Raw genomic sequence first — 15,457 nt, 5'->3', positions numbered from 1 at the left:
GGCAAGAAGAAGCCAACGACCAGCATAGAGAGGCTTCTCAATGTTGGAACCACCACCCCCTTTCACATTGTACGAGGAGTCAACTATGGTGGAGTCACCACAAAAGAGTAACCCAACACCATGATGGAGCCCCCAAGTTATTTCTTAAAAATCTAAGTCGACTAGTTTAAAAGCTCAAGTTAGACAAGTAATCGAATCGAATTTAAATGAACCGATTAAGAATTAAGTAGATAAACAACTTTACCAACCAAGATTTAATATACAATCCAAACTCCAGCATCTAAGAAACAATGAAAACACCAGCAAATGAAGAACTAATGCAAGCACCAAGTCTACAAGGCTCCACATTGGATCCCCAAGCACATAATTTAATAAAAACAAAGCTACAATTTTTATTGGACCATCTAATTTATATATCTCTAATCTATAATCATCAGCCCCTTTGAATTTTTTCAATCTGCAGAAAATCTCAAAGGCTGTAGAAAAGTACTTTTATGAGCAAAACTTATATTATATACTTCTAACCAGCAAATCAAAATAATATATGGAACAAATTCTTTCGGTAAACCACAGCCAGTGATATAAGAGTCACAATGAGTAATTAGGCCTTTTCTATCACTCGGCTCGTGACTGACCAGCTCTGGATGAGAGAATAATGCCGACGATCAAGCCATATAGTGCCAATGCCTCCGCAAAGATAAGAATGAGGATCATCCCAACAAAAAGCTTTGGCTGTTGTGCATTAGCTCTGCAAAATCCAATTTTAAATAATAAGACAAGTTTCAAAGTGAATAGTAGCATACAAACCAAACGGTGATATAGCACTGACGGTGATATAGCAGTGGTTTAAGGGATATGAAACAATAATAATTTTTAAAATAAATTCATCTTTCCTTCTCCAAAAAAATCCAATTACACAATATTATAGGAGTTTCGAAGTTAATACAGATTGCAAAAGTAAAGCAACGATAGTAGTAATGAATATCGACTTAAACAAAATGACTATTAGCATGCAAACCCGACAGTGATATAGCACTAGTTTAAGGGATAGAAAACAATAATAATTCTTAAACGACACATTGTTCCTTCTCAAACAATCATAATTCACGAGTACCCTAACAGCATTTCAATTTGTGCATTAGCTCTACAAAATCCACTTACACGATAGGACGAGTTTCAAAGTTATACTATTTGCAACAGTAAAGCAACAAATCATCAACAACGGTCATAATGAATATCATCTTAAACAAAATGAATTATAGCACTTGTTTAACGGATAGATAAGATAAAAACTCTTATAATACGTTCATCTTTCCTTCTCGAACAATCATAATTCATAAGTACCCTAACAGCAACTCAATCTGCATTAGCTCTACAAAACCCAATTACACGATAAGATAGGAGTTTCAAAATGATATCGATTACAAAAGTAAAGCAACGATAGTGGTAACGAATATCAACTTAAACGAAATGACTATTAGCATACAAACCCAAGAGTGATGTAGTACTAGTTTAAGGGATAGAAAACAATTATAATTCTTAAAATACAGTCATCTTTTCTTCCTACACAAATCGTAGTTCTTAAGTACCCTAACAGCAACTCAATTTGTGCATTAGCTCTACAAAATCCAATTATATGATAAGATGAGTTTCAAAGTTATACTATTTGCAACAATAAAGCAACAAATAATCAACAACAGTCATAATGAATATCATCTTAAACAAAATGAAATATAGCACCAGTTTAAGGTATACAAAACAAAAGTATAGATTAGTTTAAGGGATATGAAACAAAATGAAATATAGCACTAGTTTAACAAATATCATCATCAACAACAGTCATAAAGATTAGTTTCAAAGTAACACTACTTGCAAAAATAAGCAACAAATCCTCAATAACAGAACTAATGAATATCAACTTAAACAAAATGAAAAATAACATATAGCACTAGTTTAAGGGATATATAACAAGAATATTGCTTAAATTACGTTCATTTTTCTTTCTCAACAATCATAAGAACCGTTACAGCATCTCAATTTCTGCATTAGCTTTACAAATTACACAATAAGACAAGAGTTCAAGACTGATAATACTTGCAAAAATAATGCAAAATAAAAAAATATAAAAATAGTCAACAACGGTACTAATCAATTCAACTTAAAAAATAAAAATAAGGATCAAATTATGGGTTTGGTCCCTCTACTCAAATATCAGATTTAGCACATGTACTTTATTTCACATAATTTGGTCTCTTTACTTTTATAATGCCATTATTTAGTCCAAATAATTAAATTGCTGACACATGAAAGAAATCGTTTCAAAATGGTGAATTAGAAAAGGGTTTTTTGAGAAAAAATCTAGTCAATATTTTAATTGAAAATAGTTACTGTTTTTAATTTTGACTAACTAATTATAAAAATAGAGAGATCAAGGTATGCAAAAATTAACCAACAAGGATAAATCCCAAATTTGAGCATGGTAGATGCACCAAAACCATAATTTGACCAAAAAAATAACAAAGCACTAGTTTTAAGGGGATAAATTCAGTTCAATGCCTAAACCAGACCCCACTTCAATTTCTCCAAAGCTGCATCTAAGCAAAAACCAATTAATTTGCAGGGTTAACAAAGATAATATAAATAGAAAAAGCTCTACTTGTGATCATCCATGGTAAATAACTTTTTTGAGTAACTAATGACATTATAAAAATAGAGGGATCAAGTTATGCCAAAATTAACATACAAGGACTAAATCACAAATTTGAGAATGGTATAGAGAGACCAAAACCATAATTTGAACCCCCCCCAAAAGAAACATATAGCACTAATGTAAGGGGATAAATTGAGTTCAGGGCCTAAACCAGACCCTACTTCAATTTAGGGGGTTAACAAAGCTAATATAAATACAAAAAAGCTCAACTTATGATCATCCACACAAAAGCATCAAGGCCCTAGATATAATAATACCAACATTCTACATAAAAATAATGCAACAAAACTGATACGACCATAAACCATAAACCAACTAAAACATAAACTGTTTCATTTAATCAAAGATTCAAAAAAAGCAATTACCTAACACCAGCATCACCTACAATTCCAATAGCCATACCAGCAGAAAGACCAGCAAGTCCACAAGCTAAACCAGAAGATAAATGAGCATACCCATCGAAAAGGTAATAAGATTTAGCCTTTGGGTTAATCCCAGTACTGATTATAACAGCGATGATTAAACCATAAATACCCAGCACACCAGCCATTACCACCGGGACGATCGATTTCATCACCAGCTCCGGTCTCATTACACCCATTGATGCTACACCAACACCACTTTTCGCTGTACCATAAGCTGCTCCCATACCTGTGAAACATTGGATCAAAACCCAAACTCCCAAAATCATAGAAAGGTCATTTGATTATTCTTTTTTTTTTTTTGCTTACAAGAGAAAACGAGGGCAGCAGCAGCACCCAAGAAGCCGAAGAAAGGAGCAGTTTCATCGCCGCTGAATGTTGAAGCCATCTTCTTTTTGGTCCTTTGAAGAGAGTAATGAATTGGATCTGAAAATGTTAACAAAAAACAAAAAAGCTTCTTTTTATTGTACAAATTCTAATCAGGAGAGAGCTATAATTGAAGGTGGAAAATAAAAAAAAAAATTGTAGGGGAACAAGGACAACCTCAAATCACTGAAATAAGTGGAGAGATCATAGAGCTTTCGCTTTAACAAGGCTCATTTTTCTATTGGGCTGAACTCATTCTATTTGGGTAACTTTATAGCATTTAAGTCCCTGGACTTGGTAATATTTTTCAATTTTGGTTCATAAACTTTTTTGTCAACATTAGTCTCAAATTTTGACAGATTTTTCTAATTTAGTCCCTAAATTTGGATTATGTTAAAGTGTGATAATATGTGACACTGTTCAGTGGCACACCATGTGTCACTTTTGATTATTTTGTTATCCATACCAGTTTTTAATAATAGAAATTGATGAAATTTTTAATAAAAAGGATCAAATTACTATTTGATCTAACATACAAGGACTAATTTATTCATTTTCTAAATAAAAGAGATAAAATGTAATCTAACACCTATATAAACATTTTTATTATCAAAATCTATATAAAATGAAATACTAAGTAAGAGATAATGTAAAAATGAAAAGAAAATACAAATTATTCTCTAAATCGAATCATTATCTTAAGCCATGTAAAACATGATACTTACAAGAAAAATTAATATTCAATAGAGCTAGAATTAAGTGTCAAATTGCAAATTTGCTACTATTTAGACTTGGCTCGGCTCATTTCCACCCTAGTTTGGGGGACCAAAGAAAAGTACTAAAATGCTAAAATGGTTATAGTTTGAGATAAATTGAGTATTAATCCCTTTAATTTTTTTACTGAAATAAATTCTATGGCAGTACAATTGGTCCTCCACTAAAACACTCAAAACTCGAAAGCAAGCAAATGAGCTCTAAGAGCAAAAGACCACCGCCTGACCCAGTGGCTGTGCTGCGAGGCCACCGTGCTTCCGTCACCGATGCTTGTTTCCATCCTTCGAGACCCATTTTATTCACTGGGTAAATCCCAAAATTCACTTCTTTAAGTTCTCTTTTTTAGTGATCAACACAAAAAAAATGGGGACTATTCTTTTTTTTTTCAGTTCATCAGATGGTGAGTTGCGGATTTGGGATACAATTCAGCATCGTACGGTATCATCTTCATGGTTCGTTGTTATTACTTCTTTGTTTTATCGACAAAATCGATTTTTTTTTCTTTTGCTGGGTCGATTAATTTGACTGTTGTTGTTTCTTTATAGGGCGCATAGTGCTGCTCATGGGATTATAGCTGTTGCTTGTAGTTCTTTGTTGGAGACCAATAAAATTATCAGGTGTTTTTCTTTTCTTTTTTTAAGGGTTTCTGGGATTATAAGCTAAATGGGTCTTTTTTTTTTAATGCTTTCTTTGATATGTGTAGTCAGGGTAGGGATGGAACTGTTAAGTGTTGGGATATAGAAGAAGGAGGTCTCTCAAGGTAATGAATTTACTTTATAATTGTTCTTTCATTGAAAATGGTACCAAGGTTTATGGACTTACTAAAAAATTAAAAGTACATGGAAGCCTTTGTATTAGGAGCCTTTGTATTAGATTTGGATTGCATTTTGCTCCTTATACTAAAAGAATATGCAAATTAGTCCTTTTATGTTAGATCAAAGAGCAAATGGATCCTTTCTGTTAAAAATTAGTCTGTCTAAGGAAATAACTAGACAATGACACGTTGCATGTCACATGCACCTCACTTTGACTTAAAGAGATCAATTTTTAATAGTAGAAATAGATAAAAGTCTTAACAGAAGTATCAATTTGCTCTTAATCTAATGTACATTGATTAATTTACCCATTTTTTTGAGTAGAGGGGGCAAAATGCAATCTAACTCCTAGTACAGGGGCTTCTATGGTACTTTTATAAAAAAACACAGTTCACCGACCATTTATTGATAAAAGGCCTAAATTTCAATGCTATGCTATGAATTTTATCCATGATGTTATTTAAGGATTTCTGCACGTATTCTCTAACAATGGCAACAATAATTTAGAGATTAAGTGACCAAAGTCTTTTTAAAGTTTATCATGTTTTGTTAGTTTGTAAATAATTGTTGACAGTTGAAAATATAGAGAATGGAATCAATCTGTTGTTCTGTTGGTGTTGTAAGTGATTAAATTTCCCTATCTATTATATTATTTCAAGTAGAAGTTCTCCTTCTAGCTGCTACCCCACCCACCTTTTGTCAAATTTGAGGCACTATTTTGTTATTAAGTTTTCATTTTTTTTGGTTAACTAAGCTTAGTGGTGCATGCAAAGTATCTGACAGAAATCTTTCACAATTCATCATTTTAATTCTGATGCGATCCGCCAGTAATATCTGTTTATGAGTTGGAATTTCACCTTGTTACTATTTTGGTTCTTGACAGGACACCTTCACTTACAATCAGGACGAATTCTTACCATTTTTGCAAGCTTTCTTTAGTGAAGAAACCTGTTGCTAATACAAAGCAAGGGGATGGAACTATTGATATAGAACTTTCCAATGATAGTAGAGGAGAGATAGCAAAAAATCAAGAAGAGGGTTCCAACTCCTTCGAAGGTTAGTCTATGAGGTTCAGGCTGCTTGTAGACATAAATATTGTAACAAGATAGTCCTTTCTCTATGGTTTTAGATTCTCGATGAGTTTCTAGTTTCAGAAATAGACTCAAGCGACAACTTTTTATCAACCAATACTTAATCAGGACTGAGCTTATATGAAAATGAATGTGCTCTCTTATAAAGTAGAAAACAAATGTTAGAAACTTCATATGTTGATATGGAAATGGGGAGTGGAATGGTTGTAGTAATATTTCTCTTATTGTTGTTTAAACAAACCTACTTGCAATTCTGAAGCAGCCACTTCTTCTACTACAGCATATTCTGGGACAATTCTTTTGGTTTTCTTTGTTAAAGATATAGCAAGTTTGGTTCTAGAGGCACCTTTGTATGTTCTAGACCGTCCTACATTTGAAGTATTGTCCAGGCCTAGTAGTTTTTAAGTGGCGAAATCCTACATTATATTTCTCTTGCCGCTGCTCTTTTCATTTTTCCAGCATACTTACATCTTGAATCCTTGATTGCTTGTTAATTTTGCTAAAAATTCATTGGCATGTCCTACCAGATCATCTGCAAGGTGGATTAATAGAAGAAACATCTGTTGAAGGACTTAAGTATGTGGCTATGGCAGGCGAACAATCTTCTGAGGTCAACATGCTTCCTTTGAATTTATTTTTCTATTCAATTTACTCTTGTTTTCTTTCTGCTTATTTGGGGTATCCTATTACTGATTGGTTACCATATCTTTATATGTTAAGATTGAGCTTTGGGATCTCAATACAGGTGAAAGGTCTGTACGGCTACCTCAAGACAACTTTGTTGGATCTATTAAGCAGAGAGGTTGATTTCTGATACATTACTTTTGACTCTGGACGTTGTAATTTTTACATTGATTGAAATTTCTTGTGATGGAATTGGTTCTGGTTGTTTTTTCTTGGGATAAGGCAACATTTAGTCCTTGAACTTGGCAACATTTCCCAGTTTTAATCCATGTGATGATGTGGCACTCTGAAGTTGTGCCATGTCACTGCATGAGCCAATACTGGGAAAGTTTGTTAAGTTCCAGGGCCAATGTGGACCAAAAAGATGTTTAGGGGCTAAGCTGAGAAAAGTTGCCAAGGGCAGGGTAAATGTTGCTTTATCCCTTTTTTTGCTATTTAGAAACATATTGGTGTATCTGTATTTGATAACAATGGTCTATGGGAAGTTATGTGTTTTTCAATGTCCTTTTTTATTGGTTCCATTGTGCTTGTTTTTGATCCTTGAGGTGTTTAAAATTAAAAACTATAACTGGTTTTTTGGCAGGAATGTGCATGGCAGTTCAATCATTTTTGCTACCCGGATCAGAGGGCTTTCTTAATGTCTTGGCAGGGTAGGTGTCTCCTGCTATTTCCGTCTGTTGCACTGGAGTTGTTTCCAGCAACTTCCGTGTTTCTCTTCTCTGATCATTCTTAAAAATAAAATAAAAGAATTATTATTTTTAGATTCATGCTCTTCAAATTGTGGAATTAGTGTTCCAAAAAAGGGTTGAGTTAGGTTTTGACTTTTGATATGGTGGCGACTTTTGGAATAGTTATCTAAGATATTCTCACTTAGGGATTTACTTGATTTATTTTCTAGTTATGAAGATGGTTCGATTCTTTGGTGGGATATACGGTACCCTGGGGTTCCTCTAACTTCTGTGAAGTTCCATTCAGAGCCAGGTGTGCCACCCAGAATATGGGAGACTCCTCATGTATTAGGCTTCATCTTATTCTTCCTTCACTAATTTCTTTTTCTTCATAAAATATGTTTTATTCTTGTTCTCTACACAGTTCTAAGTTTATGCATTGATGGATCCTGCAATGGAGGTATCTCCGGGGCAGCAGATGACAAGATTGTACTTTACAATTTAGATTATCCCACGGTAATTCTTGTTGAAACCCCCCTATGAACTGGTTGCTAACAAGATATATCGCAACCCCTCTAGCAGCCTTCTTTTAGTTATGACCAATGCATTTTTGTTCAAAATCGTTAGCCAAATTGATCCTATGGTGTTTATTTATGATTATTTGCATTTGAATGCTTTTGCGGATTTAGTAATGTCAGAGAGTGATTGGATGAACCATAGTGCTAGCTTTGCGAGCATGTTTTTTCGCATTAATCTTAGTCTCCATCATGATAGAGGCAAACAAAAAGTGGATTCCTTTGAATCCTTCAATACGATAAAAGGCCGGTAGAGTCCTTTGCTTAACTATAGTTCTGGCTTCACAGAGCATAACGCATAAATCACGCTATTTTCTCTTTTGCGTCTTATCATGTTATTCTTCATGTAGGGTTCTTGCATTGTTAAGAAAGAAATTAGTCTGGAAAGGCCAGGCATATCGAGCACTGCAATTCGGCCTGATTCTAAAATTGCTGCAACTGCTGGCTGGGACCATAGGTTTGTATCCACCTTGCATCCTCTTTTTAAATTCCGAATCATCTATATTTCGGATGTTCTTCAGGCGTTCATCCTCAAAGTGAATCTCGATTACTCGATATAATTTGCAATTTTAGTTGCTCTAGGGGAAATCATGCAGTTCGATCTCAGATTATCTGCAAAGGGTTGCTATTAACTTGCTTTTTTAACTTCACTCATGGCTGCAGAGTTCGAATATACAATTATCGCAAAGGAAATCCTCTAGCAATTCTGAAATATCACCACGCTACGGTATGATGAAAGATTTACGAGGCTAAAATTCGGACATTTTATTTGTTCTTTTAATCCATCTGCTGTGACCTCATTCAATGTATTCATGATCTGACGGCTATAACTCCCGTATTTATAAGTCCGCATGTATCATGCTATTCTTCACTCGCATTAATTATTCCATGTTATTTCATCATGTTGTACTAAAGTCGAAAATGAAATTATCTACCCTTGCAGTGTAACTCTGTGTCGTATTCAACCAACTGCAAGCTAATGGCCTCCACATCGGAAGACACGACTGTTGCACTATGGGAATTATATCCTCCTCAAACTTGAAACTGAACTGGATGATATATATACACATATATATATCAATATGTTCATATTGTTTTATGCCGTCTCAGGCAGGTGCAGGTGTCACGGTATGCTTGTGAGCAAGCCATCCAAAGGTGTCTCGGCCTGTGACAAAGGGTCTTGGTATGTTAAAGAGAAGTTACTGCGATAATTGAACTCGGTGTTGAACCAACCAATGTTAAGTTAATTCCGTTAGGTTGATTAAGATTTAAGTTGGTCAGCTAATGTATGGGGTCGATTGATTATACTGGTTTTTTTATAACCGAGCTAGTCGAAATGATCGGATGTTCTCTCCTCTTGTAGGGCAGTTTTTTTCCCTCTTAAATCAAGTTTTAGAGCAAATCAGGTTGGATTTTTCATTAAGGATTTCTTAAGTTTGCTAGCAAACTCAAACCAGCGATTTAACAATTAGTACATCAATTGACGAGCAGAAGAATATATTTAGATACAAATTGATTTAACGGTTAGTATCGGATATTGAAAAAGAAAATTGTAGAAGAGAGTGAAAAAAGCTTTTGAGAAATATAAATAACAGACAGCAGCATATTGAAATTAAACATAAAATGAAATTGGGGACGCCCAATCCAGGTTCATCTTCAGTGGGTCTCGGCTGGCGGAAAATTGATTAAAAAGGATAATAAATAATAAAATGGAACGTTAGATTTGCACTTGCAGTAATGGGAACCCTTTTGATTCCTCGTAAAGCAAAAAAAGAAAAACCCTAAGGACAACCACTTTCATTTTCAAAGTTCAAAACTTGAAAAAAAAGAAAAGAGAACAAAATCTAATCAATTACACTCTTTCTCTCTCCACAATTTATTTCCCCTTTTATTAAATTTAATTAGAAAAAGGTGTCCCTATTCTTGGGAACCCTCGACAAGCAATCAAATCCGCTTTTTTTCCTCTTTGAAAAAAACACCATAAATTCACTTCCCAATTCCTTTGAATTAGGGTTCCGTTTTCACCTTCTTGCTTAAACCCCCAATCGCCCCTAATCCCCCGCTTAATACCCTGTGTTCCCACTTTCCCGCCAACTTTGACCTTTCTTTAGGGCCGTTGATTTCTTCCCTTTTTTCGAATTCGAACCGTTAGATTAGATCTGCTCTCACTCGGTCAAAGCTTTGACTTTGTATTGCCCGGGAATGTCGGGGACTGAAATGGAGAAGAAGGTGGAGGGGGAAGAGAAGAAAGGAGGAGAGCTGTTGTTTTGTGGTTCCACGTGTTGGTATGTTATTGGTCGGCGTAAAGGTGCTGTTGAAGGCAACTTGGTCTCACCTACTCGCCTCCGTCCTTTAGTCGGTGTTGACATCCGGTTCGTTGCCTCCGGTTGCTGTGAGTTCAAAATTTTTTTTCATTTTGCTTTTTTTTTTATCTTACACTTGCTCATTTAATTTAAATTTAAAACTTTTTTTTAAAAGCATAGCATTCCCTTTTTATTGTAGTATCGTGTCATTGTGTTGCATTGGATGTTGAAGGGCGGTGCTACACTTGGGGTCGCAATGAGGTATGGAAAGCTCAGTTTTTTATTTTTTATTTTTTATTTTTAGGAAAAAAACAATGCTTGTGGATAATGTTGCTTTAATTTGGTTAATATTAGTTGATAGAGCTTTCGCTTTTTATGTATAGAAAGGGCAACTGGGTCACGGAGATACAATCCAGCGTGATAGGCCAACTATAGTTTCTGAACTCTCGAAGTAAGCACTTATTTTATCTTGTTCTTAACATTAGTCCACTATGTTCCCTTTTTTTTTAATTATGTTGTACCTTTGTTGAAGGTATAAGATAATCAAAGCTGGATCGGGAAGGAACCATACCGTCGTAGTTACGGAAGATGGTAATTCCTTGGCCTTTGGCTGGAATAAGCATGGACAGCTTGGTTCAGGTTCTACACGAAATGGTAGGTTCCGATGATTTTGATTATTTCTAGTACTATTACTCTAGGTATTTAGTTTTCTTGGTTTACTATTGGTTCTCGTAGAATGCCATGTATGCCTGCTTCAGCATTCGTCTCTGAACTTCTGCTTTATTTATTTGCTGGTTTATCCTCTTTTTTTTTTTTTGTAGAAATTGAGTCATCTCCTGTCCGTTGTCTTGTTTCTCAAGTTACAAATACTGCCTGTGGAGCAGACTTCACTGTGTGGTTGTCATCGGTTGAAGGAAGTTCTATATTGTATGGTTTGTGGTCTGTTAGTGTTGTTTCTTCGCTTGCATGCCTGTTTTTGTACTTCATTACTGATTTGCATGCTTGTTTTTTGGTTTGCAGAACAGCAGGGCTTCCACAGTATGGTCAGCTTGGCCATGGAACGGACAATGAGGTATGTAGGAGAAGCAATTTGTCTTTCTGGCATGTTTACCCAGACTCTTGTTGAATTTATATTTTGGATGAAAATTCTTGAGTAATTGTAGTCAAGGGTCTCGTCTGATAATGTTTTTAGATAATATTTTAATCTTACACGTTTTGAATCTATCTATGGCCTTTTGTAACTGATATATTTATATTGACTTGCTTTTTCCATGAATGTTTATGTGGTACTTATTTTCTTTCTTACAGTACAATTCTAAGGATAGCTCAGTGAAGCTTGTTTATGAACCCCAACCACGCCCTAGAGCTATAGCTACTCTTTCTGGGGAAACCATTGTCAAAGTTGCATGTGGGACAAATCATACAGGTTCATGATATGCTTCTCTATTTGATGTTTACTGCTCTTTCATTGAGTGTTACCCCCTCTAACCCTTCATCCCCTCTTCATCTTTTACTTAAACATGATCCTCATTTTTTTCTTTATTTTTGCATCCAGTTGCTGTCGATAAGAATGGCTATGTTTACACGTAAGTTCACTGTTGATTATTGCGGAAATGTTTGTTATTTCCCTTTTATTATCCTTGTCCATGAACAATTAACATTTTTTGTGTGAATATCTAGGTGGGGCTTTGGCGGTTATGGAAGGTTTGTAGCAAGATTCACGCTACTTTTGGCTTCTCATCACTCCAGCATTTGATGTGTTTCTACAAGGCTTAAATCCTTTATTCCTACTTGTTTGTTTTTCCTGTTTTAAACCATGCATGTAATTCCTTCATCACTGATATACAGGCTTGGGCACAGAGAACAGAAGGATGAGTGGGCTCCTCGCCGTGTTGATGTATTCCAAAAACACAATGTTCTTCCTCCTAATGCGGTTGTTTCAGCTGGTTCTGTAAATTCAGCATGTACTGCAGGTATTGTTTGTTCTGTAGTTTGTGGCTCAAAGCTAATAGAATGGTAGCTAAAACTCTATTATGAAGGGTGAAATGATAGTTGAAAAGAAAGATGAAAGGGTGGTTGCTGTTTTTAGATTTCAAGGTGAGTAAAGTTTGGTAGAATTAGTGGAATCACAATAACCCCATAGGTATGCATGAATACCCAGGTAGACCACCTTGGCTTTGAAGGAGTCAGGCTAGTCTCATGGAAACCCCTTGATCTATGTAAAATTAATTAGGTTTATAAGGTGTGCAATTACTCAAAATTGCAACTCTGCCCCTGAACTGCCACAACCCTCTTAAGATTTTAAGAAATGCTTTCTGTTCTTCTTGGTAGTTGTTTTACAGTCACTGTTCGGTTTCATTATTGTGTTTTGCTTGTTGTCCAGGTGGTGGGCAGTTGTATATGTGGGGAAAAATAAAGAATGCTGGTGATGACTGGATGTATCCTAAACCACTCATGGATTTAAGGTTTGACTGTGCTATGATGATTGGTTGATTTTGCTTACGGTTTCAGTATCAGCATTATTCTGTCTCGGTTACTGCTCTTTTGATGATCATCAAGCTTTGCATGAAGTTTTCTTAATATAATCTACTGTTTAACTTAGCTTGGAAGCTTCTATTCTCTTGTTGCATTTCATTCTATGTTTTTTAAGCATGCTGCATCGCCTTGTTTTGTTATTTCCAAGAGAATGGAAGAAATCATTAATTTGATGTTATTGACATCTTTTGACTGTTCTATTGTTTTTCTGTTTATTTTGCATATATGCTTTATGTGAAGTTTTATGATATTTTTAGGGGGGTTGGAGTACTAAACTTCACGCTCTAGTTTTTGTGGACATGTCTAAGACACGTTTAATTACCCCCTTTTTCCCAGTGGCTGGAACTTACGTTGTATGGATTCAGGCAATATGCACCATTTTGTTGGTGCAGATGCCTCTTGCATAAGTTGGGGCCAAGCTCAGTACGGAGAGTTGGGATATGGTCCCATGGGACAGAAGTATGTGTCTGATAGTTGTTACCTATCATAACAGCTTTTTAAGTCCTTCCAATGTTATATTTATTTCATAGTGTGGTCTTCTTTTTAGGTCTTCAGCAGTTCCGAAAAAAGTAGACATTTTGGAGGGCATGCATGTTATCAGGTGGATATAACTTGCAGTAAATTCATGCACCGATAGTAATACTTTGAATTATCTCTGGACAAGAATGTATTCACAAGTTCTGTTTATCTTTGTATAGTGTTGCATGTGGTATGGGCCACTCGATGGTCATTGTTGATAGAGAAAATGTCAGCGACCGTCTTGATCAGGTAAATTCATAATTTTCTAAAAGCTTTTCACTTATCCTTTTATTAGAGATCATGCTCTTTTTTCGGGCCTGTATGGTTTTAGTGTCGGTCTTGGAATTTCTCAACTTTTCACCTCTTCCCTCTGCTTCAAATTTATAAACTTCGTTAGATTATTGGGTATTTTGAGTTCTTGATGATGACTACTAGTAGCTCATCTCACTGAACCTTCAATTTCAAGTTTGAACCAAGGAGAGGTTTTAGATTTTTTGTTGCTCACTGCAGACGGCATCAATCTGGTTTCGATATCACGCACTAGCTGCTGATTTTAGTAACTGTTAGAGATATTGAAATACAAAGGCTAATGTTTAATGTTTTGCACAGCTGGATGTTTATGACGGCAAAGCTACTGCTGAAGGTATGTGTCTCGGTCTCAGTCTTTTCTCTTCACATTTTTCAGCTGTTACATTACAAACTAACACGGACACAATCACTCTTACTGCAGGGACTGAGGTACCTGATGCCAATGCTACGTTTCCCAAGCAAACTAACAAAAGGGGTGCCAAGAATACTTCCGATTCTTCGAAGAATTCGAAGAGGAAGAAGTCAAAAGATTCATCTGATTCAGAGGATGAAGAAGAGAACAGTGATGTTGAGAGTGACAGCAGTGGAGAATACATAAATGGTAAGGCTCCCAGCAAAGGCCGAGGTAAGGGTGCTAAGAAATCCATTTCAGGTGGAAAAGGTACTGGACGAGGTCGTCCTTCTACAAACAAAACTCCGCAGTCCTCTGGAGGAAAAACAGGTAAGAGAGGACGACCAAGGAAGTCGCAAGTGTGATATATTCCCAGTCAGTATGGGAAAATTTTGTTCTCTCATTGTAGAGAAGTGTACTTTTTTCTTGCATACATTGACACCCTGTATTTGCAGTTTTTAACAAGACTTGTTTTTCATTTTGTTCCTTTCATTCCCAACTATGATACTTGATGAAACAACATGAAGTAGTACTTCAATTGTTCTCTTTTACTATGAACTTGCACCAGACTATGTCCATTGGTTTTAGGTTGGTCAATCTAAATCAAGTTAATTTGGATTTAAAATTTTATGATTCTTTCGAATTTGAATCATTTCAGGATTGGATTGCTCGGGTTCAAGCCATTTGGGTTTTTTGGGTTGGGGCATTTCAACATTTGTTATTGGTGCTTGGCATTCGAGTTCAAATCTTTTGGGGTTATTTGTTCGGGTCATTTTCAGTTCAAGTCATTTTAAATTTGGGTTTGGTGGGTTTAAGGTTGTTGGCTTGTTGGGTTGTTTGTGAATAATGTTCCTATCTGGGAGAGATATTAGCGGGTTTAGTTTGATATAAGTTGCTCTCTATATTTTTATAATATAATTAGTATGTCTAAATTGATAATACGTAAAAATATTGTAGAGGCCTATCGATGTATTAAGTGTCATATTGCATATTGTTCTTTTTAGTTAAAATATAGGCGAAATAATTTCTGTATATTAAATTAAAAGAAAATCTTTCTATTAAAAATTTTGTTTATTTTTACTATAGAAAGCTACCATAATTGATAGAATGATAAATCGACTTTTTAGTTGTACACAAGTTTTAAATATAGTGGGCAAATGTAATCCAATTTCTTGTATAATTGTCTCATGATATTTTTGCCCACAATTAGTTATTGTTGTTCAAGTGATATTTTAGCCCACAATTAGTTATTTTTGTTCAAGTGATAGCGTGAAGTTTATGTGAAGTTTATTTTT

General features: G+C 35.2%; 3 protein-coding genes across 5 annotated transcripts; 2 read left to right on the top strand and 1 right to left on the bottom strand.

The window, feature by feature from the left end:
- Nucleotides 1-215: 215 nt before the first annotated feature.
- On the bottom strand, nt 216-3,752 carry LOC121202949 (V-type proton ATPase subunit c2). Of its 2 annotated transcripts, XM_041114727.1 has the most exons (4): nt 3,676-3,752; nt 3,442-3,558; nt 3,076-3,361; nt 216-748 (listed from the first exon to the last, which is right to left on the bottom strand). In XM_041114727.1, exons 2-4 carry the CDS (start codon nt 3,518-3,520, stop codon nt 616-618), a joined length of 498 nt encoding a protein of 165 aa, XP_040970661.1. In that variant the 5' UTR covers nt 3,521-3,558; nt 3,676-3,752; the 3' UTR covers nt 216-615. The 2 variants fall into 2 exon arrangements, with proteins under 2 accessions (XP_040970661.1, XP_040970662.1); XM_041114728.1 differs by lacking the exon at nt 216-748 and adding an exon at nt 792-1,619 and having other exon boundaries at nt 3,442-3,735.
- A 672-nt stretch (nt 3,753-4,424) lies between these two features.
- Nucleotides 4,425-9,524, top strand: LOC121230252 (protein DECREASED SIZE EXCLUSION LIMIT 1). The gene is made up of 13 exons (XM_041114726.1): nt 4,425-4,578; nt 4,662-4,724; nt 4,818-4,889; nt 4,976-5,032; nt 5,971-6,143; nt 6,706-6,788; nt 6,899-6,980; nt 7,446-7,512; nt 7,761-7,843; nt 7,955-8,046; nt 8,456-8,562; nt 8,769-8,832; nt 9,049-9,524. The coding sequence occupies exons 1-13, from the start codon at nt 4,466-4,468 to the stop codon at nt 9,145-9,147; spliced, it is 1,155 nt and encodes a 384-aa protein (XP_040970660.1). The 5' UTR covers nt 4,425-4,465; the 3' UTR covers nt 9,148-9,524.
- A 317-nt stretch (nt 9,525-9,841) lies between these two features.
- On the top strand, nt 9,842-14,713 carry LOC107942262 (protein RCC2). 2 transcript variants are annotated; one of them, XM_016875888.2, is made up of 16 exons: nt 9,842-10,497; nt 10,608-10,669; nt 10,792-10,859; nt 10,941-11,062; nt 11,230-11,335; nt 11,429-11,480; nt 11,717-11,834; nt 11,964-11,994; nt 12,089-12,112; nt 12,257-12,381; nt 12,792-12,873; nt 13,280-13,402; nt 13,491-13,544; nt 13,642-13,711; nt 14,072-14,105; nt 14,193-14,713. In XM_016875888.2, exons 1-16 carry the CDS (start codon nt 10,308-10,310, stop codon nt 14,525-14,527), a joined length of 1,596 nt encoding a protein of 531 aa, XP_016731377.2. In that variant the 5' UTR covers nt 9,842-10,307; the 3' UTR covers nt 14,528-14,713. The 2 variants fall into 2 exon arrangements, with proteins under 2 accessions (XP_016731377.2, XP_040970659.1); XM_041114725.1 differs by lacking the exon at nt 13,280-13,402 and having other exon boundaries at nt 9,847-10,497.
- Nucleotides 14,714-15,457: the final 744 nt, after the last annotated feature.

Source organism: Gossypium hirsutum, chromosome A06 (genome assembly GCF_007990345.1).
Source record: "Gossypium hirsutum isolate 1008001.06 chromosome A06, Gossypium_hirsutum_v2.1, whole genome shotgun sequence".
Classification (NCBI taxonomy): domain Eukaryota; kingdom Viridiplantae; phylum Streptophyta; class Magnoliopsida; order Malvales; family Malvaceae; genus Gossypium; species Gossypium hirsutum.
The sequence above is the reverse complement of the archived record's forward strand: the minus strand, read 5'-3'. Positions and strand labels throughout refer to the sequence as shown.